This window comes from Oryctolagus cuniculus, chromosome 16 (assembly GCF_964237555.1).
Source record: "Oryctolagus cuniculus chromosome 16, mOryCun1.1, whole genome shotgun sequence".
NCBI lineage: Eukaryota > Metazoa > Chordata > Mammalia > Lagomorpha > Leporidae > Oryctolagus > Oryctolagus cuniculus.
The window spans coordinates 18,379,266-18,405,409 of record NC_091447.1 but is presented as its reverse complement, the minus strand read 5'-3'; the positions used below and the strand labels follow the sequence as shown (position 1 = coordinate 18,405,409).

General features: G+C 41.8%; 1 protein-coding gene across 2 annotated transcripts in view; it reads left to right on the top strand.

Annotated features, from left to right (window-relative positions):
• SKAP2 (src kinase associated phosphoprotein 2) overlaps positions 1-26,144 on the top strand; it is a 181,525-nt gene that overhangs the window by 141,315 nt on the left and 14,066 nt on the right. For both annotated transcript variants that reach the window (XM_002713727.5, XM_051853255.2), the window contains exons 10-11: positions 17,501-17,578; positions 22,887-22,999. In XM_002713727.5, coding sequence (XP_002713773.1) covers positions 17,501-17,578; positions 22,887-22,999 — 191 coding nt within the window. The remainder of the gene's footprint in view (positions 1-17,500; positions 17,579-22,886; positions 23,000-26,144) is intronic.

Sequence of the window (26,144 nt, the reverse complement as noted above, 5' to 3'; positions counted from 1 at the left end):
TAGACACTTTGAAATATCTTAGTCTTGAACCTAGTTGTTTAAACATTTCCTGAGAGCTCACCATTAATTTAAAAGTGTTCTGAAATAATCTGAAATTCTAATAAGCTGAAAAATAAGGTAGAAGAAAATGAAACATGAGATGAAAAAAAAGCTGAATTTATGTGTAAGCAATTCAACTCTTCATGCAACAAAAATTTACTAGACAGCTATTACATGTTGGGCAGGGAGCTGGACGCTGAGAATATAGTGTTGACTAATGTAACTCAGAGTTTGTTAAATTAAAAATAATGTGTCAGAGGCCAAAGAGAGACTGGTAAAGAACAGAGATCCAGGGGCAGATTGGGATGCCCACGCCAGGTCAGAGTGCCTGACTCTGCGTCCTGACTTCAGCTTCCTGCAGTGGTAATGGCTCAAGTAGTTTGGTTCCTGCCACCCATGGTGGAGACCTGGATTGAATTCTTGGCTGCCAGCTTTGGCCCTCCAGCTGTTGTGGGCATTTAGAGGAGGGAACTAGTGGTTGAGCACTCTGTACATCTCTCTGCCTTTCAAATAAGTTAAAACAACAACAACAGCCACTTCAAAAATCCAAGCTAAGTCTGTGGCAGTGAATGAGATGTCTGGGAAGGCACTGCTTAGTCAGTGCTCCTCATCCCCAGTGAGGAATTTGTGGTTCTGAACACCACCTGCAGAACATTCGGAAGATAAAAGTGAATGAGTAAGGTCAAGAAATTTATTAAACAGAGGGCCCTTTATTAAAATCTTTAGGTGATATAACTATTGATATATTTGGAAGAGGTCAGATTATAGCATGTTCAGTATCATAGGGAAAGAAGAAAATTCATCTTCATGAAATGAGTTAAGAAACAGGAAAAAAAAAAAAAATTAAAAGAAAAAACCCAGGCCCCTCAGCATTTAAACCTATTCTTTTGCCCCAACAAAAACAGAGAGAGATTTTCCAAAGGAAGTAGCGGAAGAAACCCCATTGCTGAGACATTAAAAACCAGATGGTTCAAAGCCCCAGAAAATACTCACAAGGGATCAATCCTTCACTGGGCAAAAGCAAAAGGACTAAAGTAATGTAATAAATGTCTTGAATCTCTAGCTTACCAGTGCTATGAAAATAAAGATTCACATCTTTTTGGATTTTCCTTAGTCTGTTAACTCAGTGCTCCTGTAGCATTTTGGATTGACTTCTGTTAGAGCTGGCCACACATGAGTTCCTGTTACCTTGGATGTCTCCTCTTCTGGTCCCATGTACTGCAGCTGTGTCCAGTTCTCACCCTGCCCCTGTGGGAGTGCTGTTTACCCTAGGTTCTGGACATGCTCCTCCTACATGAGGGTTTTGCATTTGCTTCTGCCAGAGCCCGAGAGCTTGCAATTTTTTTCATACACTTCTTGCATCAGGAATACCACACTGGAGTGTAGAATGAATTTGGATCTCACTTTGTACAGGCTTGGGGTTTTGATTTCTCACAGGAAACTCCCTCTGTCCCCTCACCTACCAGGGCCCTGAAAAGACAAAAAGCTTCCTTGTGGCTTCCCTGGGCTGTTGGGGTCTCACTTCCAGCTCTGTGCTGCTCACAGGCCCACAGTGTTTCCTTCTGTGTCCATGGGGATGTTGAGCTCCAGCCTCAGCCCAATCTGCAGATGATCACTGTGTCCCTTGGAACCAGTGGGGGAAGACAGGTCTCTTTCAGCTTGGTGGACTACATTGCTGGAGGCTGAATACCTACCCATAAGTAAGAGATGCTTGTCAGGTCACTACTGTAGAGACTGCATTGTAAGTGTTTGATAGATAAACTTTCTCTTAAGACAAATAGGCAAAATTTTCAGAATGTAGTGAAGACAAAGATATATGCTACATGTCTGATATCCTGTTTCCTGAGTACTGATGGGCGTGAAGCTCTTTTACTTCTTGCCAAGAAGAAATTTTTGTTTAATTTGTGAAGGAAGAGATCTTCAATGGCTGCTGAATTTATGAAGTCACTGATCCTAAATTGCTGCTTAATACTATTTAGGGTAAAAATGACATTTCTGTATACAGAGAATTACTCAAAAGTTATGAGATAGAAACCTGTCCAGATCTAAACAGATACTGTGGTTTCCTAAGCTAAGAATTATACAAAAAAAAAATTATACGTATTTGCATTCTAAGTCATGTTAAATCGGATTAATATGGTTACTTTAGAATATCTCCTAAAAATGGAGTTGGCTTTCCAGTCAACTACAGTCCTTCTAATTTAAATAACTTATTTTATTCCTTATGCCAGTCAATCATTTTCTCCTCCAGAAAGTCTAACCTGTTTCTGCACCATTCATTTGCAAAACTTACATGACATAAACATTATGTGACAGAAGTTGTTTGTCATTAAGAGGAGACTATCGTCTCAAAGAAACTTGTCATCTGGAAATAGGAAAAGATCACACAAAGTAATTTTATTTGTATCATGGCTTTTCTCTGTTGGCTACATTTTTGACAGCTGCTTTCATATTAAATATTAACAATATTTTGTTTATGCTTGGTTGAACTGTAGTAGCATGTAGATTTTACTTGGACTATTCCTGACTGGAAAGAAGACTATTCAGTTAAATTATATACTTGAGGGCCAGTTATGAAGAAGCCAGGCTGTCACACATCAAAGAAAATTAGGTTCCCACTTCGGTGTCAAAATTTTGAAGTTTTACTTTACCCTTGAATCTTATAGTTACTGTATTTGAAGGTCAAAAGTAGTAAAATAATGTAAATTTCATTTGAATCAAACATTTGTTAGCAACAGGTACAGATTTAGAAAGTCATGAATATTAACATAAATAATAATAACAGATGAGCTATATAGACAGTTCATCTATTTGCTGGAAATAATTATTGTTGAATTTTTAATATAGGTAAAATATGTCTCATTTTCCAGAATGCATACAGTAAAAAAACATTGCAATGTCTTGTTTGAGTTTCTTGCCATGGAATAACAAATCTTACTTGTAAATTTTAATGCAATTTTGGTGAACCCCTGCTTTAAAGAAGCCTAACTGAATCGAGTTGCATATTTTGGGTGGTAAAGTGTGTATTGTGTGTTTCTGGACTAGTTTTAATTTTATTTTTCAATATATGAAAACACCCAAGAGACAGACTGTTGCTGAATTTTTGATCACTATGTCATCAGTGCTAGGAGTGCACATTATGTTTGTTTAAACACAGTTGAATCTACTGTGGGTTGGTGAGAAGCATCTGCAAGCCAGACTTCTGTGGACACAGGCCAAGTCATGTATTGTATTTCCTCACTGAAGTGAACTCTATTGAGATAATTTTTCTTCTTGAGTTTTTTTTTTTAAACAAGAAATTATTTTCTAAAGCTGAATAAAGGATCACATAGTAAAATAGTTTGTCATAAAACTGCCTAAGTCCTGTAATTCCTGGTTGATAACTACTTTTACTTAGCTTGAGTAGGTATAAATAAGGTTTGCAATTTAACTGTATTCAGAGAGTTAACATTATTCTCTAAGTAGACTGTTCAGAAAAGTTCATGTCATTTTATGTATTCTTTTGAAATCAATAATTTAATCAAGTACAATAAACATTGAATGTACCTTTAATTAATTGTTACAGTTTGGCATGCCGTTGAGTTTACATGTTTGATTTCATTGTTTATTTAGATGGAAATACTAAATAGTATTTTAATTTACATAATTATAGACTAATCTTTATTTTAAATAAAAAATCCAGAAAAGTTTATAAAATATCATATTTAACTTGTTAAAATATTTATTTATTTATTTATTTGAAAGGCAGAGAGAGAGGGAGGGAGAAACAGGAGAGAGAGAGAGAGAGAGAGATCTTCCATCTACTGGTTCACTCCCCAAATGGCCAAAAGAGCTAGTCTGGACCAAGTTACAGCCAGGAGTCAAGTCTTCCATCCTGGACTCTCATGTGAGTGGCAGGAACCCAAGCACCTGGGCCTCCTTCTCTTGCCCTCCCTGGCCCATCAGCAGGAAGCTGTGTTGGAGGTAGCATTGCTGGGGCTTCTGCTCTGACATGGGATGCCAGTGTCCTAAGCAGAGGCTTAACCTGCGGTACCACAGTGCTGGCCCCCATATTTAGCTATTTCTTTTTTAAAAATAAAGTATCTAAAAATATCTAAGCAGCTGTGGTTTGGGGATAAGAGAACAAAAATGCTTTGTTGTGCTGGAAAACAAGCTGGGGTTCACTTTGGAGCCCCAGCAGGGGCTCCTGAGGTCCCCGGCCGCTCAGGCGCCAGGGATTTGTCTGCTGGAGCTGAGAAGTTTACTCCATTTGCTACCTGGGGCCATGGGTGAGCCCTTGAGAAAGAAACATCTAGATCGCCTGCCATGTTCATTTCAAGTACCCTGGCTCTTTTACGCAAGAGCAGACCTTGTGTTTACGTTGGCTTTATTTCTGGAAGCTAAATAAGAGAAACTTTGCAAATGAGGACTCACCTATCCCTTTAGGGGGTACCAAACAGAGCAGGTATGTGGGTTTTTAAGCTCAAGTTTTTAATTCCTAGTCACTTTGGAGAACATCCACTACTGTGTTGCAGGAATGAATGCCGGGACCTCTGGCAGCTGAGTTTTGTTTGCCTACCCTCGCCTTCTTCCTCCTGGGGCGTCTACCTTGCTTCCTTCCTTCCTTCCTCTTATGGTTCTAGCAGACCTCTCCTTTCCAGGCATCATAGCATCTTTTATCGTAAGTTTTCCTCTGTGTTAGGAAAACACTTCTTATCTTAGAATCCAAAAGATCTTAAAAATAAAATTCTGAAAGTCTGTGCACAGTCCCTTATGTACATACATGGAAATGTGTGTTTTGCACATACACTCTTTCGTGTACAGTGCTTTAATTTGACACACATTCCATATCTTACTGTCATCCACGTGGTGCAGAACTACAGGTCTCTTATTCAGGGTTCAGCAACCTGAGACTCCCAGCTAGGAAGGAAGCTCTTGGCTCTGCTTGCTTCTGGGCTGTCCTTTTGTCATATTCCATCTCTGGGAGGGAAGTGAAGGGACACGATTTTTACACTTGCCAGCCCCTTTCCCACTCCGTGAAAAATGGAAGGAGCAATTACCAAACCTTGCACTTGCCATGGCCATAACAAACATGACTCTGCTCCTGCATTTCAGCAGTAAACATTATTTTTAAGGGAGCTATTCCCCCCTGCCCAGATTGTCAGAGTTAACTAAGTTCCTGTGACATTGAAGAGTGTTAAATAAAAGAATTTATGTCAATATGACATCATGATAATAACTTTCTCATAAGTTGCATTTTACAGTAATAGGTTAACATGCTCTTTAATTAAGTAACATAGGAACAAGTGATGTATGCAGGTCTTACTCTGAAAGGGAAGAAGTACTGCTTTGGAACTTGGCTGTGGAAACAGACTGCCTGAGTTCAAATCCTTGATATTACTTCTTTAAAATTGTTTTAAATTTGATTTTACAATTTCTTTGAAAGGCAGAGAGACACAGAAAGACAGAGAGATCTTCCACATGCTGGTTCATTCTCCAAATGCCTACAACAGCCAGGCCTGGGCTAGATCAAACCAGGAGCCAGAACTCAATCCAGATCTCCCATGTAGGTGGCGGGCATCCGAGTAACTGTGGCATCACCTGGTGCCTCCCAGGGTGTGCATAGCAGGAAGCTGGAATCACACATGGAGCCAGCAATCCACCCCAAGTACTCTGATTTGGAATGCTGGCCTCCCAAGCAGTATCTTAACTGCGGCACAGAGCCCCTCCTCTCATGACCACACTACTTCTTATAGGTGGCTCATGCTGAGCGTGTTACTTAGAAGTTTCTGTGCCTCTATTTCTTCATCGGTAAAATGAGTGATGGCATACCTTCCTTAGGGTTCTGAGGACCGAGTGAGGCTTCTGTACACAGTGCCCCATGGTGCTCAGTACATAGGAAGTTATCATTGTTGTTACAGATCTGCTCCCATGGGCCTTGTATTGGCTTAATTCTCAGTGTTCTCATATGCAACATATGATAGTCCTCATTGCCTGGCAGGAAGACACACGGGCCGGCTCCCAGTGGACAGAAATCATGGGTCAACTCTAATGAGATGGAATATGATATAGATGTCCCCCTTGCTCCAGAAATGGAGTTGCACAAGCACAGGAAAGGGAACTCTTGGCTCCACAGCAAATGGGAAAAACAGAAATTTGGATCAACAGGGCGGTGAGTTAGCAGTATGATGTGAGTCAATCCTGAGATTGTGTGCTTTGAAAATGTGAAGTAATTATCAAGTAGTGATCTGAGTTAGCAAGACATCAATTTTTTTTTTCAATATTTAGATATTTAACTAAACTATCCCACAAATGACATAGCTGTCATCTGAAGCTCTTTTGTCCCAGGGTCCCTTTATAAACTTAAATTATTGAAGACTCACAAAAGCTTTGGTTTATGTGGGTTATGCATCTCACATGGTAGTTACTGTATTAGAAATTAAAATGGGGAACTTTAAAAATATCTATTTATTAATGAATTTTAAAATCACAGTGATAAACTTATTAAATGTATACTTAACCTATTCTTGAGAAAAATAACTATTTCCCCCACATTAGGGAGAAAGAATGGTCTTATTTACATTTTTGTAGCTCTCTTGAATGTCTGTCTCAAGAGAAGACATTTAGATTGCCATACCTGCTTCTACATTCAATTTCTAAGAATACATAGTTTTAATTTAAGTTCAGTCATCATATGAAGAAAATCCAGCTTCATTCAGACACATAGTAGAAAAAGGGGAAATACCTAGAATTTCCTGCAAACAGTATTAAAGCTTCTCCCTTTTCTGACCACATATAGTCTGAGGCTGGATCTACAAGTCTGAGTATGACTGGCTACCACACCCAGACTGGAAAAGTGGTGTTTCAAAGTTAATTAAAATGTGGATGCTGACATTCTGACATTATCTCCATGAACTCTTCCTACTCTTTTTTTTTTTTTTTTTTTTAATTAGACAGGCAGAGTTAAACAGTGAGAGAAAGAGACAGAGAGAAAGGTCTTCCTTCTGTTGGTTCAGCCCCCCAAATGGCTGCTACGGCCGGCGCGCTGCGCCAATCTGAAGCCAGGAGCCAGGTGCTTTTCCTGGTCTCCCATGCAGGTGCAGGCACCCAAGCACCTGGGCCATCCTCCACTGCCTTTCCAGGCCACAGCAGAGAGCTGGACTGGAGGAGGAGCAACCGGGACTAGAACCCAGTGCCTGTATGGGATGCCGACACCACAGGCGGAGGATTAACCAAGTGAGCCACGGGTGCTGCCCCCCCCCCCTTTTTTTGGTAAGGATTTATTTATTTGAAAGGCAGAGTTACAAAGAGGCAGAGACAAAGGGGGTGGGGGGGCGGGTCTTCCATCTGCCAGTCCACTCCACAAATGGCTGAAATGGCCAGAGCTGGGCTGCTCCAAAGCCAAGAGCCAGGAGCTTCTTCCCATCTCCCACACGGGTGCAGGGGCCCAAGGACTTGGGCCATCCTCTATTGCCTTCCCAGGCCATAGCAGAGAGCTGGATCAGAAGTGAAGCATCCGGGACTCGAACTGGTGCCCAGATGGGATGCTGGCACTGCAGGCAGCAACTTTACCCACTACGCCAGAGTGCCGGCCCCTCTTCGTACACTTTACATTAAGATTCCTGGGCCCATCTTGCACTTTGAATAGACCTTTTACCAGGCATTGGTTAGTTGGAAAATTTTGGTTTACCATCTCATACAGAACTTCCAAATATTGACACAATTAAGACATGATTCAAAAGCCACATTTTGTTAATATCACTGCTTCTCTCATTAGTGAAGTGTTTAAGTACTGAGGGGCTCAAGCTCTCAGTGGTGGATGTAAGTTTCCAAAATTCTGATTTTTGCTTGAAAGTTCAAGTTTTATCACTGGCAATAAACAGTTAACACTGTTGTTTTCCTTGAAATGACATGCTGATTTGGTTTATTTTTGAGAAAAGGTCCACTAAATCTCCAAGTCTGAATAACTGTAGTTTGTCAGTTGTCCAAGTAAAAATCGTGTTGTATTTAAAAAGAAAAAAAAAAGCGGCTTACTTGGCTAACCACTTCTGGTGATACAGCAGAAGTGTTGCATGCTTTCTGATTTGGTCACCCAGAACATCACAGATGTATATGCAGGGTTGATATTGGGTGAAAATAATTTTTACTGCTTCACCAAGGACAACTGGTCTCTCTCTCTCTCTCTCTCTCTCTCTCTCTCTCTCTCTCAGAACACAATGACAGTTTGGTGCCACCACGTTGATTTATGTCGAGGTGTCAGCAGTTTCACCCATCATTGCTTCGCAGCATCAGTGCAAATGTTATGTTACCACAATGGAAAAGGCACGTGATGTCTTAGCAGTATTATGAAAATAGTGTTGACCTCACGGGCCCCCCACCCCCCTGAAAGGGTCTTGAAAACCGCTGCTGGTGTGAGGGAGATGGAGCCAGTAAGTCTAATGGTGATGGTTCCTCTTACGGGGACTGTGCTGTCTCTTCCTTGGGCTCTTGGAAATGAGGCTAGGGTGCCCCACACATGGTGAGGAATGATGTGCTTGCACAGGCAGGCAGAGCAAGCAGAACCAAAGCTGTCACAGATGAGCTGTCCGTCTGCCTCCATGTGCTTTTCTGGAGGGTTTGTCAGGCTGCTTAGATCCTTAAAAAGCAACCACATGACAATGAAATCATCCTAATGCCACCTTATTTATCATTAGATTGCATTTTTATCTAATGAAATTTAAAACAAGCCCCCCAAAAATCTAAGTTGAGATGCAATATTTTGCTTTCTAAAAGAGTTCAAAAGAGCTTGCAGTGAAATGCATGTGTATTTTGGATAAGAAGTGTATGGGGATAATGAAATACATATGTGTTTGGAATATTTTTGCTAAAAATAATCAAGAAAAGTCAGTAACTGAATAAAAGTGGTGTTACAATGAGTGTTAAAATTCGTACAATGAGGCACCAATAGTGTTAATTGTTAATAGTGGTTATGAATGTATCATGGATTATTTAAATCTTTGTTTCTTTTTTTGCATATCTATTTTCTGACTTTCAACAATGAGTGGAAACTGCTTTTGTAACAACAATATTAAGAAAAAAAGGCTAATTTAAGTGAAAAAAAGTGTACCAGAAGTCCAGAGCCGAATAGATCAAGTTACTATAATTGAGAAATAATTTAATCCAGACTTTCCTGAGTTAAAGGAGTTTTAGTATTGCAGAATTTGTTACAAATTACTAAAAATCTAAGAATTTGGACTTTATAGGATAGCCAGAGGAATTTTATATTACAGCATACAGTGAGTGGTACACTGGGCCACGAAGAAACCATGATTTGCTTGTTTGTTTAAAAGGCAGATGGGGAGAGAGAGAGAGAAGAAGAAAAAGAAGGAGGAGGAGGGGGAAGGATGGAGGAGGAGGAGGAAGGTGGGGAGAAGGGAGAGGGGCAGGAGGGGAGGGGGGAAGGGAAGAGAAGGAGGGGAGATGGGGAGGAGGAGGGGGGATGGTCTTCCATCCACTTGCTCACTACCCAGTTGCCCTCAACAGCTGCACTTAGGCCATGGCAAAGCTAGATATCTGGAATTCAAGCCAGGTCACCCTTGTGGGTGGCAGGGACCCAAATAATTGAGCCAGCACCTACTGCCTTCCAGAGTGAGCATTGTAGGAAGCTGAAATCAGAAGTGGAGCTGGGACTTGAACCCAGGCTCTCTGATGCAGGTTATGAGCATCCCATGCATTGTCTTTTTTTCTTTCTTTCTTTTTTTTTTTTTTTACAGGCAGAGTGGATAGTGAGAGAGAGACAGACAGAGAGAAAGGTCTTCCTTTGCCGTTGGTTCACCCTCCAATGGCTGTCGCGGCCGGCGCGTTGCGGTCAGCGCACCGCGCTGATCTGATGGCAGGAGCCAGGTGCTTCTCCTGGTCTCCCATGGGATGCAGGGCCCAAGCACTTGGGCCATCCTCCACTGCACTCCCTGGCCACAGCAGAGAGCTGGCCTGGAAGAGGGGCAACCGGGACAGAATCCAGTGCCCCGACCGGGACTAGAACCCGGTGTGCCGGTGCCGCAAGGCAGAGGATTAGCCTAGTGAGCCGCGGCGCTGACCTCCGTGCATTGTCTTACCTGCTGTGCCAAACACCTGCCCAAGCCACAATTTTTTCTTTTTGTTTTATTTAATTTATTTAAAAGGCGGAGGTACAGAGCGAGGAGGCTAGACAGATTTTCCATCTGCTGGTTCGCTTCCCAAATGGCAGCAATGGCTAGGGCTGGGCCAGACCGAAACCAGGAGCCAGGAGCTTCATGCAGGTCTCCCACATGGGCACAGGGGCCCAAGCACGTGGGTCATCTGCTGCTGCTTTTCCCTGGCCATCAACAGGGAGCTGGATTGGAAGTGGAGTTGCCAGGATAAAACCGGTACTCATATGGGATGCTGGCCTCACAAGTGGAGGCTTAACCTGCTATGCAGCTACGCCATGATGCTGACCCCGAAACCACAGTTCTTAATCCTCATATCTAGTACTCCTTGGTCAAGGGATCATTTTCTCACTTAGAGTCGCTTGTAATAGGCAGAATCTGGCCTGTTGAACCATTATTTCCAGTCTCTATGCCTGCCTTGGCTCAGAGATGATCCCGAGTACCCAAACCTAGGTGTCCTTTGGAGTAGCAGTAGCTTTCTCAAAAACACCCACAGGGCATGCTACCTGGAAGGCAGTGCAGGGCCTGGTAACCTTGGTCCTGTCACCTGTCATCCCCATTCACTTTTCCTTTGATGAAATGAAGAAATTGAAGGAGATTATATCTAAAATTTCTTTCTCTTCAGAGATTTTTCTCTCCTGATTTTGTCAAATGAGATCTCTGGTTTTAAATTTTTTCCTCCACTTCCTAAACATGGTGTTAACAAATGTAATGTCTATGTGGGAAAAAAAAAATCATTATTTTCACATTTCCAGGTTGGTGTTTAAATGATTAACTTTAGTATACACAGAAATTTCTACACTCTAAAGGTATTTCCTCTTGATGTTGAAGTACAGTGTAGCCTTGTCATATTCAACCTTATGAGAGTAGAATGTCAAAGTTGAAAATTAGGTTGTGTGATTGAACTTTTGCTTATTTTGTTGCCTTTTATATCATGTTACCTTTCTCAGTTGCTGAATTCACAAATTGTTGGGAAGTTTGCATACCAATTGAGTTTTTTTTCCTCTTCCCTGAGAAGTCTGGTTATTTCATTCTCCAAATCCTTGTTCAAAGTGCAATGGGAGAGACATTTTTCTTGGAAGTACCGTCCAGATATGACTGGGAATTAGGAATTCAGGGTGACGTGACTGTTGCTCTAATAATCGCCCCACTTGGTCTGAATTCCACTGAGTGAACTTGACTCTGAATGTGCTCCTTCAGTCTTCTTTACTTTTCTGCTCATTTTGATACCTGTGTAATGCTAAAAGGCATTTGCTTGTTTCTTTAGAAAAATATATATATTATTGCCATAAAATGTATGTCAGTATTAAGTAGAAAAATCCTTTAGAAGTGTCATATTCATATTGCCAGCCAGTAGTTCTGAATGCATAGGCCCTCAAGGAACTCACTTTCCCTTGTTGTCTTAATCTTGAATCTCTTGCCCATGCTCCTCTTACTACTCAATTTTTCCAACCCTTCCACCAGCCTTTAGAGCTTGCCACAGGTCTTGGGAGAAAAGAGGGGTGAGAAGCCATTTGTGCAAATCCTGCTAGAATGCCCCTCCTCCACGCACACCCTTGTCTTAGTTTTGAGGGACAGAGAGAGACAGAGCTCACATCTGCTGATTCACCCCTGACCAACTGCCCGCAACAGCTGGGGCTGGGCCCATCCAAAGCAGAAGCCTGCAGCTCAGGGCAGGTCTTCCACACGGGAGTCAGGAACCCAACTACTTGAACCACTTCTCCCAGAGTCATTCTAGAAGGAAGTTGGAATCAGAAGCCAGAACCAGGAATGGAACCCAGGCACTCCTTTATGTGATAAGGGCAACTTAACACCAGCATCTTAACAGCCAGGCTAAATGGTTTGTATTGTGTCAGCAGTACTAGCCAGTGGTGGCCTCAGTTCCCCTGTGCCATCTGTTCGTCTTCTACCACCCAGAGGCATCTGGCCACAGAGCCCTGGGGCCTGACCCTTGGTGGCTATGTGCAGGATAGCGTGATGCCACCAAGTGGAGGTGGTTTTCTTTCAGACCTTTGTGTGGAAGCACTCACTTTCACCATCCCGTTTAAACATGTTCTCCTTATTAAAAGTAAATGAGAAAGAAAAGAAGTTGGCTGGCCTAGATGTAAATCTGTTTCCAATTATGAGTTGTATGGGAAACCTTGACGTGGTATTGAGTACTGTGTGCTGGCTTTAGGAGCAGTTGAACCAGTGAAGAGCTAGAAATGAGGAGTGCTGGGAGAACAGGAAGACCTCTGTGTTTGGGGCACCACAAGTTGCAATTCTGTTTGTAAAGTAGCACTAGCAACATGGCTTAACCTCAGATGTACTTCAGACACAATGCTGTGCTAGTATCTGCCCACCCATCTGGAAAGGTTTTCCAAGTCCACCAACAGCCAATACATTTAAAACATTTTTAATTAATTTATTTGAGAGGTAGACAGACATAGAGAAAGACAGACAGAACTCCCCGAACGCCTGCAACGTCTGGACTGGGCTGGGCCAAAGCTAGAAACTGGGAACTCAATCCAGGCTTCCAGTAGAGGTAATAAGAACCCAGTTTCCTGAGCTGTCACCCCTGCCACAGGAGGAAACTGGAGTCAGGAGCCAGGTATTGAACCCGGCCACTCAGATATGGGATGTGGGCATCGTTATTAACTGGCACCTTGCCTGCTAGGCCAAGTGCCCACCCTAAACAATCAAATGAAAAGGAAATTTTAAAAACAATCCACCTATAAATTGAAGATTTTCATGATAATCAAGGAAGACACGCTTCAGCTTAGAGCTAGGGCTTAGTCACTCAGGCCTGAAGTTCAAATCCTAGCTCACATACTAACTGGCTGTGTGAACCTGGACTAGTTACTTAAGCTCCATAAATTTCATTTTGTGTTCATAAAAAGTGATGATGACAAAAGTGCCTGTTATTACTTTATATAATTGTTATGAGGATTCAGCTGTATAATGGATTTAAGTGCATATACTATGAACATTTACACAATAAATATTAACTTTGCCTGAAAAGAAATCTAATCATATAATCCAGTGAAGCTTAGGCAGAGATCTACTTTATTTTGAGCATAACTTTTAATTCTGTGTTTTATGTCTTTTAGATACATTGTAGGTCAGTAAAGCTGTTTTCTGAAGGTGTTTAATGAGAAAGGTGATGCTATGTTAGTCAGACTTTCTTTTTTTTTTTTTTAATTTTTTTATTTATTTGAAAGAGTTACAGAGAGAGGTAGAGCCAGAGAGAGGTCTTCCAATCCACTGGTTCACTCCCCAAATGACCGCAATAGCCACAGTTGAGCTGATTCCGGGAGCCAGGAGCTTCTTCCAGGTCTCCAATGCAGGTGCAGGGGCCCAAGTACGTGGGCCATATTCTACTGCTTTCAAGGCTATAGCAGAGAGCTGGATCAGAAGAAGAGCAGCCAGGACTTGAACAAGCACCCATGTGGGATGCTGGCACTGCAGGCTGGGGCTTTAACCCACTGCACCACAGCACCAGCCCCAGTCAAAGACTTTTTATGTGGATTTCTTTTCACCCTGGAATGGATGATAAAATCAGTCTTCAGCTCGGGTGTGAGCATGACATCCTCTGACATAGAGCTCACAAACTGTCTTTAGCTTTTTTCAAGCAGCGTCAGCTAAATATGTCATTCGCTTGTCACTCTTCTTTTTGGCTATTTATTCTAAAAATAAGAACATTAGTAAGCCAGAAATGGTCATTTAGTAAAAACTGTCTAGCTAGACAGATTTGTGATCCTTATTAGGGTAATAATCCATCTGTTATAGAATTAGATCAATTTGTAAATTAAATTGATTAATCTAAAAGGAGAAAAAAAAAAAAGGTGTTGACTTTTCCGACAGTAAGCATTTCCTCAGATGGATTTCCTGAGATTTGGGAAGACTCGATTACCTGCTGTTTCTCTGGATCTGCTGAACTTGGAAAGAATGCCAAGTATCTATTAGAAAGAGATGTGGGGGACAGTGTATTTTTTAGATTCCGTAGGGCCTGATTGTTCTGGAAGTTTCATATTTGTGATGAGATTTCATATTAAAACCTTTTGAAGACTTTACCAAAATATTTCCAGTACTCATTGATTAGCTTAGTGAACCTGTGACTATGTTTGAATTATCTTCTGCCTTTAGTTCACTTTGCTGTCATTTTCCTCTTGTCTGATAAAACAGTCTCCTGATGACTCCTGTAATATGTGATTGGAATAGTAACTTCACATGTTGAAGAGGTTTGTGCTGCAGCTGAGAGGCATGTAAATACAAGCTGCTCATTTGCAAGAAGCTTCCAGATTTGCAATATGATTGCTATGGAAACCACATAATGAAAACCTTACAACCATCTGTGTGGTTTGATGGATTTTACTGCATAGCTGAGCTGTTTTTGTTTACTGTTATTAAAATGTTGAATGGATTATATTAACCCACAAACATTGACTATTTGAAGTATTAATTAGTATTGTATAATGACATTGTGCCTCGACACCAAAATAAAATATGTTTAATAATAAACCTAAATAATACAGCACACAAATATGTATTTTTTCAACTATGTTAGGAAGGTGATTATTGCCCAGAAATGTGGTTACTTGCCCTTACATATTTTTTTTCAGCGGTGTCATGAAGTTTGCTCTGTTTATAAATGAATATGTTAGGGTTTATTTTCATTATTTTTTAATCCATTTCTTCACTTGGTATTTATTAAACATCTTCTTTGTCCCAGGGTCCAGTCAACATTCAGTCTGAATTTTCTTCCCTGTGAGACTTAGAAGCACGCCAAATTTGATTGTATTGTCTTTTATGTGGAAGGTGTTTGTTCAATATAAAATGAATTGTTAAGAAAAGCTAATGTGTGAAATGCATAAGGCTGTGACCTGCAAATATCAGTACCTGGTTTGAAACTGAAAAAATGAAAAGGGGGTGTTTTTAATGAACATTTATCCTTCAAACTACTGCTTATTAAATAGCATCTTATGTGAATTTCAGTTTAAATACCTACCAGTAAATGTTGATATAATTAAGCAAATATTTTTAATACCATTTTTCTGGTAATTTAAGAATGTATTTCTTAAACATAGAGGTCTCTGACACCAATAAACCATCCACAGCACATAAAATAGGCACTTACATTTTGATAAATAAAAGTACATTCATTCTAATAAATTCTTCTAAATTCATTGTTAACTTTGGCAAAGAGCAGAGTTTTCCCACTTGCTTATTTTAATTAATTTTTATGATATTTTTGATGCTGAATCTGTTTGGTGAGTGTAAGTCTGTTATTAGAAGCCCCCAGTCGTGCTGACTACACTGATGGGGTAAGCTTTCCGCTGAGGACAGGTGTCCTGAGCTCCTTTCATTTACTCCTGAGCATTGAACTTGTGACCAGATTGGCAGAGGAATGGGTGCTAGAGAAAGAAGGTGGGAACAGTTAGGAAGCTTTCTCATCCACCTTTTAAATAACTAATGATCTGTAAAATGAATAGGTTGTTTCTTCTCCCTGTAAAATTTATATGAGAACACTCCATTAACCCATTTATGATAACTAGTCCTTGAGGTTTGGAATAAGTGAGGTAACTATTGTTAAGGAGATGGAACTTAGTGTTAGACTTTTTATTAGGTCTTGTGTTAATTAATTACTGTTTGGACCATATTAAGTTGCCAGTGTTGGACTCAGCAACATGTATAAAACACCAGATGTTTCCAGCTCTTCCAATATTGCAGCTTTCATTATTTGGTTTAAATTGAGTTACAAAAATTAAAACTACTTCTAGCTGTGTGTAAGTATAGTAACTCTCCAGCTTGATTTGAATGCTGGTTTTGGTTTTTCACCACTCAGAGTCTGCACGAGGCTCCCAAGCATCTGCAGTGCCGCCCCCTCCAGCAGGCCTTCTGGACCCCTGGATGTCTTCCTGGAGTTGCCTCAGCAGCATGTTAAGTGTTTCGTGGTGGAAACAGCTCCTGGGGTTCCCTCCTCTTGGCGATCATTTTATTAGTAATGATATGCCCATTTCTCAGTCAACTAAACTCGAACCTTGAGCCATCCTTGGTTGTTTGCCCCGCCCCCGCCCCATATCTCAGGCACAAAGCTTATCCATTCAAGTTCCGTCACTGCTCTTGACCATTTCCATTCCATTTCCTCTGTCCCTGCATTGCAGGGTTTCCTTCCCCTTTATCTAGACTTAGACTTGTGGGGGATGGGGGGTGGGATCTGTCTCTCCACCAGTCCATCTGAGACAATGGGATCAGAGGACCCTTCCTAATGCAGGGGTCCAGGCCTGCCTTTCCTCTGTGGTTACTGGCCACCCAGTGAAAACCTCAGGAAAGCCCATGACAAGGCCTTCCTGGCTCTTGAGCAGCTGGCCCAACTGGGGACATCATCCTTCCTGCTCCTCTCCTCACAACACCACATCCTTTAGTCCTCGTCAGTGTGGCTGCACCTGGTTCTTCTAAACTTCACACCTTTGCTCCTAGAAAGCTTTGGATTTTTCTTGAAGTTATGTTTCTTTTTGAGCCCAGTTTTTCTTTGGCATGCCATGTGTATGGATGTCCCACTATAAGTATCTATAAGTTGTATGTAAGCCCTAAGGTAGGGAAAGTGGTAATGTAATAATATTTTAGGGGGTGTGAAAGAGCTTTACATAGCTTATTGGCATTGTTTAAAGCTTGTCAGGTGTAGTTTTATCATGCATATTTTCCATAACTTGTGGAAGGAATGGGATGGGAGAGTGGAGAGAATGTAGGTAAGGCAATGACGATTTGTAAGATGAAGTACGTGGACATTCGGATCAGGAACCCAAGTTTGAACGCCACGCTTGGGAATTATTTCACCTTTTTGCATCTCAATTTATTCATCTGTAGAATAAGGATTGAAAATTTATATATAATAAAAAATTAATGACTTATAAGTGAACTGAATTTTGTATCACATATTTTCTCCTTGCTATGTTGATGTGTTGGAGACCATGATTTTACCTATGATATTCTTGCCACACAGTTTAATGTAATATATTGGTGTAATTTTACTATATATTGGTATTATTTTACTAGGTTTAATATCTTTCTAGATGAGTTTCTGTACATATTTTAGGCAAAATATGCCATTCACTAGTACATTTCTTGAGTTTTATCAGTTCCACCGATGAGGTCGCCATTTGTAATAAGCGGCAGTCTTTCCGTGTTAGATGATTAAAGAAGGATTGGGATGATTAAGAAGTTTCATTTGAAAAACAAGTTATGAGCTTGTAGTTTTGGTCTGAGAATGGGGTGAGTACTGTGTTGCTGTCCGTGAGGGGACCGTCCAGCGTGCCATTGACCTTGTTTGTTTACAGAAGAGGAAGAGGACACGGCTGAGGTGACAATGGAGGAACAAAGGAGGCCCAGTCAGGACGGTGTGCATCCCAGTTCAGGTAACACCTTGGGGGGTGGGGGGTAGGGGGTGGGCTTCCTGGAAAGGCCAGTTGGGGTTTACTGAAGCCACTTTCTCAGCGCTCTAAAGATACCTACCCAGCACCCCTCCGCCGCCTGGTGTGGTCTCGGTACCTTAGGGCCGCGTAGCTGCTTAGTCCCATTTAGGATGCATGAAAACCACTTGAGAAGGATTTATAAAGTAAGCCAATTTATACAAGGTATTCCTTCCTGAATTACTTTGTAATGACTCAATTAGCTTTCATTTCTGCACAAAGGAGATTTACTTGCATAAATTAGCTTATCATCATTGAGGAAGTGTCACTGCCACAGGACAGTTTATAGATACGACATGCAGTTGCTGTCAAACCTATAAGAATGTAATATAGACATCTGTGTATACTTTGTGCTTGAGCACAACAGACTTCTGCCATTCAGAGCCTAACAGGGGACAACAAGTTGCCCAGGGGACTGGCAATGTAGACATCTCTGAAAAGGTCAACTTGACACAGGCTCTGACAATCGACCCACAGCTCTGTCGTCTTTGATAAAAATCAGATAAACTTAAGACCGCTAATTGATCTGCAGCCTGTTTAAATGTTGGCCATGCATATCTTCATTGCATATGATTAACACAGAAAGCAAATGAATTGGGGAAGAAATGCCAGAGTCCAGTGACAGCAACTTAAAAATTGGAAAAGGACACTGTGGACCAGGAGGCTGGGAAGGATGTCCCCTTATCCATTTCCACTTGGCACCTGGCCCCAAGTACTAATTACGACTGGGACTGGAAAAATAACCGCACACGCTGTGTATGAAATCACATGATAGGAACAACTTTTCTGGCTTGTTGTTATTTCCAAATAGCAAGAGATAAAGCCTATCTGCAGTGCAAGAATGAGGTCAGTTTTGATAACCAGCAATTATTTTACACAGAAAGAAGAGAAGGGCTGCCTCCTTATCAGGACTTTACACCTCTTCACAGCCACGTGTCAGCTGGGGCAAGGTCTGCCATGGCGTCCCGTGTCCTGCTGGGGTCACCTTCCCCTCTCGGATATGTCCATACATCACTCTTCCCAGCTGTCAGGGCCAGGGGGGACAGGGGTGTGTGTTCAGGAAGTGGCTTTCCCGAGTCCTTCCTACTGTGACATGTGGAAAGGAAACAGAGGCCTGATTCCGGACCTGGACAGGAAGGCAGGAGCAAAAGGTTTGGGTTTGCTTTCTTCAGAAAGGAAGCGAGGACAGAGTCATTAGATATTAGCACTTGGGGCCTGTGCAGTGCAGCTGTAAAACACGGCGGCTCCGCGGAGCCTCGAAGGCTGTGCTCGGCACCAGCTTCAGCGCATCTGCGTAGGGTGACACATCCACAAGCTTCACCCTGAAGCACGCTCTTGTCTTTCCTTAAACATTCAACGTGGCTATAAAAAGTAGACACTTACAGATATTCTTTTCCACAGATACAGCTATTTTGGCTTCAAGCGATTGGATTTTTCAAAAACCCTTTAAAAATAACCATCTCCCAAATCTTTGCCTTTGAGGGTAGGGGAAAAAAAATTGGTTTTCCTCAAAGGAATGCAATAAGTAGATGTAGCTTTTCATGCAATCACCATAAAGCACTGCAATCATTCTTATCTTTAGTGACATGAAATTCTTTTCAAGCAACAGTTTTAATGCTTTTGCATAGCAGTGACCTTTGCTCTTCCCTAGGCTGTCACAGACTGGAAGTTTGTTTGCCACCCAGGGCAGTGAGCTGACAAGGGTATTGCTATTTTGCTGAGCATCACATGACATGAACTTCTAACCTTATTCAAGAATGTTCTATATTTTTCATATTGACTGGTTTCACTAAAAAAAAAAAAAAAAAACCACAGACTTCTCTAATGTAACATATGTAAGCAAAACAAAATTAATCAATCTTGTGTTTCTTACAAGTACCTTCATGTCCAAGATTATATATCTTGCATTTGTATATATGTGCTTATATATAAAGAATCTCTTTTTTTAAAATATCATAGAATGTGCTTTACTTTTCTAGAATAGTTTTTAAACCTGTAACACCCAGGGAGAGAGTGTCCATTATGTGATTATGATATATTTCATCTGTTGTCATGCTCTTATAATCTCTTCTTTCTTTGCAAGACTATCTCCAATGTTTAATGTTTACTTTACCCTTGCATAACAATTCTATTAACATTGCCCAGTGATCTATTTTTGTATGTTTTTAAAAAACAGGAGTGGGTTCATTGTTTACATCCTTTATAGACTGCCTAGTGTATTATTTTTTTTCTTGTCTTCTTTGATCATTCAAGCCTCTTAGGACAAAAAGCATAATGTAAGGCAATTTTTTTTTGCAGTTTTGAAAATAGAGATCATGATGTAGATAGAAAAGGAAAATTAGTCCATGTCATAAAGAAAAAACAGACTTAATTTGTATCTTAGTGTGTGTGTTTATGATATCATACTCTACCTCATTTAAAAATTACATATCTCACATGGCTTATCTTTCCATGTGTAGGTGAATGTAACTTTTGTGAACCTCCTATGCTTTAGAGATTTTATCTGTGTGTGATTTTGGAGGTGTATTTAACTCTACTCAAAATTTAAAAAGCAAACCAGAGGAGCTTGCTGCTCCCTAAGGAACAAAACTGTTCCCAATTTTTAGCTCCAGATTTCAGGTCAAGAATTTCAATGTTACTTTTCTAAGGAGACTAAGTCTAGAAAGCATAGACCTCCAAGTTGAGATTTTTCTGCTTTATAACTCATAGTGCATGTTGCGCATGAATAGTGAATTGCATGTAAATGTAGCTGTATGACATAAATTGTTCTGTATCAGAGCTCACGTATAGGGCACAGAAATGAGGTTAGTCTTCGGGTAACCACATCACAAGATTATAGAAAGCACAGTTGAAAATGCATCCCTCTCCCAGTGTTGCCGAGTCGCCAGCTCCGTTGCCTCTTCGCAGCAGTGAGGTTTAATGAAATGCTCCTGATGCACATCTAGGGAGAGATGCATCTTGCACACGGTGGGGGCCTCTCTTCTCGTGTGCTCCTGTAACTCCCATTAGTGTTAATGGGAGTTTCGCCAAGTGCATCCAGGGGAAGAGAGACCCCAAAGTGGGAAAGATTATGTGTTAGAAACCGCCACACGGTTTGTTCTTCCTTATTTTCTTTTTCTCTCCTTTTGAATGAAAAACGACTGTGAGAGTACCTGCCAATGGCAAGAGCACCCTGGGGAGCTGGGAAGACCCACGGGGCTCCCATGGCGAAGCTGCAACCTCTGCTCTAGTTTCCAGCTCAACTTTTCTTTCTCCCACCCTTTTGGACCAAGCCTAAGGCTGAGCAGCATGGGGAACACACAGGAGCAGCTATTTAGATCCTTTTACCTCCTGGCCAGTTACTGTGGGGGAGGGCCTTGCATGTGAAATGATGTCACCCTCTCTTTGCTCTAATTCCCTGACTTTTAAACTGACACTGACGGACTGCATGGGGCACAACATTTGACCCATTTAGCAGTTGATTTAATCTGACTAGAATGTTTCAACTTCTAAATCTCTATTTGTCTAAATAAGTGGTTTTTAAAGGAAATCAGTCACTTTATTATTAAGTGATTTTTTTTCCTAAAAAAAAAAAAAATTGACAATGTTTAGAATGATCTGGCCTGCCAGAGTGCCCCCTAGTGTCCATTTATAGAATACATGCTATGGGTTAAAAAAAAAATATGCATGAAGGCTGGCCACAAGCCTTGTACTTCTTGGTTGGGATCCCAGGCCCCTGTGGGTCCTGCTGAGGGTTCAGTGCCAATGTGGACAGGAAAGGAAAGTGTCTGTCTCTCCCTGGCGGCCCCCTTCTCCTTTCCACCTCCCCCTTCTCCCCATCTGAAAACCAGAGAAAAAGTCCAATGGGGAGATTTTTGATAGGTTGTATGTTTTCTAGCCCTTGTTTATAATCGAAAGTATAATTGAAAAGTAGCATCCTGCTTCCTGAATTTTCAGACTCTGTGTTATTCAGATTCTCTCTCATTGTTTTGGCTTTAACCAACATTTTAGATATTAAAGAGAATTTGTAAATTTTCTGATAAACAACCTTCTGTGTAAATCACAAGCCGTGTGTAGGAAGATGCACACCCCAATGACGTGCTACTATGATTAGTTGTGTTGGGATTGCCAAGAAGCCTGCTGGTCGAGAGCCTTGTAACAAAACCAAGGGGACAGCCTGATGCAGCGCGCGTCCCCACCCACGGCTGTCCCTCAGACCTCGCACAGGACACTCCCGCGATGGAAGCTGTCGGCACGATGTGTTCTGCTTGGCTGGTGAATACACGGACATCTTATTGATATAACTTGCATTCTTTTTGCGTTAACTCATCAAAACTCAATTATCATGAAATTAAAAACAGGAAACAGTTCTCAGGGTAACAAAAGCATCCAGTGTATTTAACTCTGTGCTGTGTTTCAGCACATTGTATAAGTGACAAAGCATTTATTACCCAGTTTATTGTGGTATTACAGAGCGGAGAGCGCTAAATAATCAATCAGTTAATGGTCTGTATGGCAGTTTGAGCACATCACATCCATTGTGCTTATGCCGTTAGAAGGATGAGCTGATAACTCCGTGTATGTTGCATGTTTATTCAGAGCCTAATGTCCTAAACTGGGGCTGACAAAAAGCTGTTGAAAAATGCAGCTTCAGCACAGGCGATCTCCAAGTTGCTCAAAGACTTTAGAGGTAACTTGGAAAAGCTTTGAGTCCAGCCGTCCCCAAGAGAGGAGCCGTGATGACTCTCTGTATCGTTTCTACATGAAGCACTTTCTTTAACCTGCTTTCTTGAGTTTGAGATTTTTTGTGAATTTGGTTCCTTGGATTCTGTTTTATTCTTGTGTATTAGGTCCTTGATGGTTCTCCCACGTTCTCTGAGATGGCTGTTATTTCACAGCATCTGTCCCAAGGAGGATTGCTCATTATACCGAGGGGCAGACTTTGTCTTCAAAACGTGTTGCCCGCGGGCTTAGGCTGGGAAGCAGCTTCGAGGTGCTGGCTTATTGACAGCATGTTGCAAATTCAGGTTTTAGATGAAAGGCAGAGAAAAGGGAAGAGATTCCCAAGCAGGTCTTTTGGAAAACAGTCCGAACTGGCTGTTAGTAAGAAATCGGATTCTTGAGTGGACACAGGAAAATGTTTGTTGACGCAGGACAGAATTGTTCTGAGTGTGTTGGTGGTCTGGGTAGTCCTTTACTTTCTGGTGGTTCATGTGAAAATGAATGTCCGCTTTCCGAAGGCCCTAACTCCCTGCCTTCTCTCTCTCTCTTCTAGGAGATAAAAGCACTGACTATGCTAATTTTTACCAGGGACTGTGGGACTGCACGGGAGCTCTTGCGGACGAGCTCTCCTTCAAGCGTGGTGATGTGATCTACATTCTCAGCAAGGTAAGACGGCGCCCCAGAAGGGAAACACAGAGCTCGCTTTCCATGCTCTTGGGTTGACAGCGCAAGGGAAAGATGCCAGTTGGAATTCTTCTAGGTCCTGGTTAACAATTGGGAGTTCACAATAATTAATTATTTTGTCAAGTGAACTATAATCAAGTTTTAAACACAATCAGATAACAGGATTCAGCTTCACAGTGTTTACCTATCACTTCAGCCCTTGGCTCACATCCACCTGCTGCCTTCTCCAGAAACAATATACTTATGTGAAAGTTAACATTGTAAGGTATCAGGTTATTTATTATGTTTTTCTTTCCTCTTCCTTTTTATTCTTCTGTGTGATTATTCTGATTTTGTCTGCCATTCACTACTGGAAACCGTGTTTATAGAGCAAGTGTTTCATCTTTATGTAAATACATTGGGTGTTCCGACAATTTAAAAGCAATGCTTTTCTATTCAGACAGGTCGGGGTAATTTTTTTTTTTTGTAAACACAATGGCAAAGTATACTGCTGTGAACTCATCTTTACATATTCATATAAAATGTTTGTGCATCTGAAGATACTGCATCATTCAGAGTCTTTCTGTCATTTAATCTAAAAGGCAAGTTTCTTATTGTAGTTATACTTCTGATAACAGCTGTGACCTCTCTTAATTTCCATGCCTGGGCCAGCGCCAATAGCTCACTTGGTTAATCCTCCGCCTGCAGTGCCGGCATCCCATATGGGCACCGGGTTCTAGTCCCAGTTACTCCTCTTCCAGTCCAGCTCTCTGCTGTGGCCCGGGAAGGCAGTGGAGGATGGCCCAAGTGCTTGGGCCCTGCACCCGCATGGGAGACCAGGAGGAAGCACCTGGCTCCTGGCTTCAGATCGGGCGTAGCTCCGGCTGTGGCAGCCATTTGGGGGGTGAACCAGTGGAAGGAAGACCTTTCTCTCTGTTTTTCTCACTGTCTAACTCATCTGTCAAATAAAAACAAATTCATACCTTCCTTAAAAAAGGAAATCCCCTGTCTATTTTGTGAGGTTATTTTGGAAGCAAATGACATTTGTTTAACAACATTGAAATGTGAATAGGAAAATGTTGACAAAATCATAAGTCCAGGAGTTTAATGTGCTTTCTTGGTGGGAGAAACATTTTGGACTTCTCAGAAAGAAAGTATGACTTGTTAGACACAGAAGGGAATTTGGAAATATGGTCACATATGCATTTTAACATTAGATGACTGGTACACAAAATCATAACACAGAAAATGAGCACTGGAGTGAGGGATCCTCAGGATGGGCGAAGATAAAAGGACTTGGGTCAAGAAAGTACTAGAGTCAGTACTTGAACTGGTGTCTCCACTCCCGGTGCTTCTCTCTCTGTTTCCTTTCTCATGCCCCTCCTTCCCTGCCTCCATTCCCATCCCCTTCCCCCTACCCCTCTTCCCTTCTTTTCTGTAATTTGAAACCACCCTAAAGCACCCACCAGGTGCCAGGACCCATTGTGGGCACCAGGGACCCAAAAAGGAGTAAGTGATAAGCAATTACAGATTGTAGGAGAAAGAGGTCTTTAATAGGTAATTGTGGCCAACCATGATCATTGCTAAGATGCTCAGAGCTAAGGCTGGTCACTCATTCCTCTAGCCCTCTGCTCATTAGTCTAGTTTTCGTTGTTGTTCCAGAAAGATACTTTGAGTTCTTGGAAGCTGTAGATGGCTGCATTACCACTCCTGATGAAACCTATTATTGAATATTAAATTGTCTTCAGTTAAAATAGCAGCTTTTGGTTGTTGTTATTACTTAATATGGAAATAAAAGTGATTCGTTTCAGTTCTGGTTAAGAAACTTCCCTGGACGCATTCCTAAATTTACTTCACTGCAACTGGGTGTGAAATGAGGGGGCTGACTGGCCCCCAGTTAGTGTCTCACATTGTGGGGGCCAGGGACACGTAGCCCTGTACCCTTCTTGCAAAAACAAAACCAAGAAAGCTCTGGGCATCTGTGTGGATCAGGCTGCCTTTGTCGCTGAAAGCTGGGGTGGAGCCACCAGCCACATCACTGGGCTGTGGAAATGGCCACATTCCCACAGGCGTGGCTGCCGTTGCCTCGGAAAGCCGTCTTCTGCTCACGTGACATTCAAAGCATGATTGGGGTGGACGCTTAGGGCAGCAGCTGAGACACTGCTTGGGAAGCTCTCGTCCCACATCAGAGCGCCTGGGGGGCGTCCCACCTCCACTTCTGACTGTAGCTTCCTGCTAATGTAAACCCCAGTAGGCAGCAGTGATGGCTCAAGTACTTCAGCCCCTGCTACCCACTTGGAAGACACAGAGTGATTTCCTGGCTATTGGTTTCAGGCTGGCCCAGCCCTGGCTGTTGTGGGCATCTGGGTAATGAACCATAAGATGGACAATTTCTCTTTCTCTCTGTCTCCCTGCTTTTCAAATAAGATGAAATAATAAGTTTAAAAAATACTTTAAGCAAGTATAATTGTAGGTGTGACTCCTACTACTGGGATTCTGGAGGAGCAGCTCCCTCGCCTGCCTGCCCCAAATCTCTTTTCTGGAGGCTGTAATTTTATCTGTGAAGCCTGACCATAGAATCGGTTCACTGGATGCATGCACTCGCATCTCAGCTTTTTAAATGCTATTATTTGGGAGATAACCAACCAAAAATACTTCCCCTCTCAGCCTTCCACAAGGCCTGGCGTTCCACCACTACCATCACTTCATTAGGGACTCTCTAGAGATGGGTATGTCAGCTGGGGCTTGTTTTAAAGCAGGCCTCATAGGCCAGCACATGGTCACCATTGGCTCAGTGATGAAATACGCTGTTGCCCAGTGGTGGACCTAGAGCAGTCATCAGGGCGGATCTGGCGAGGATGAACAGACAGTTCTCAGAGATTTGGACACACTCCGGGCTGTGGCTTGGTTGTTAGGAAATAGTTGTCTTGCCGCTGTGTCTGTGGAGACTCTACTTCACCTTGCTTTGGACAAGCTGGCATGAGAATCTCTGAAGACTCTAATCATCTTATATTGGCTTCATCTTCCTCTTTTCTCAAAATCTTGGCAAACACAGACCATAAGTTAATATCATAAATTCATCTAATATATGAATGATGATTGCAATTTTGAATGCTTGGTATTACTGCAAATTAAGCACTCAAGGCTT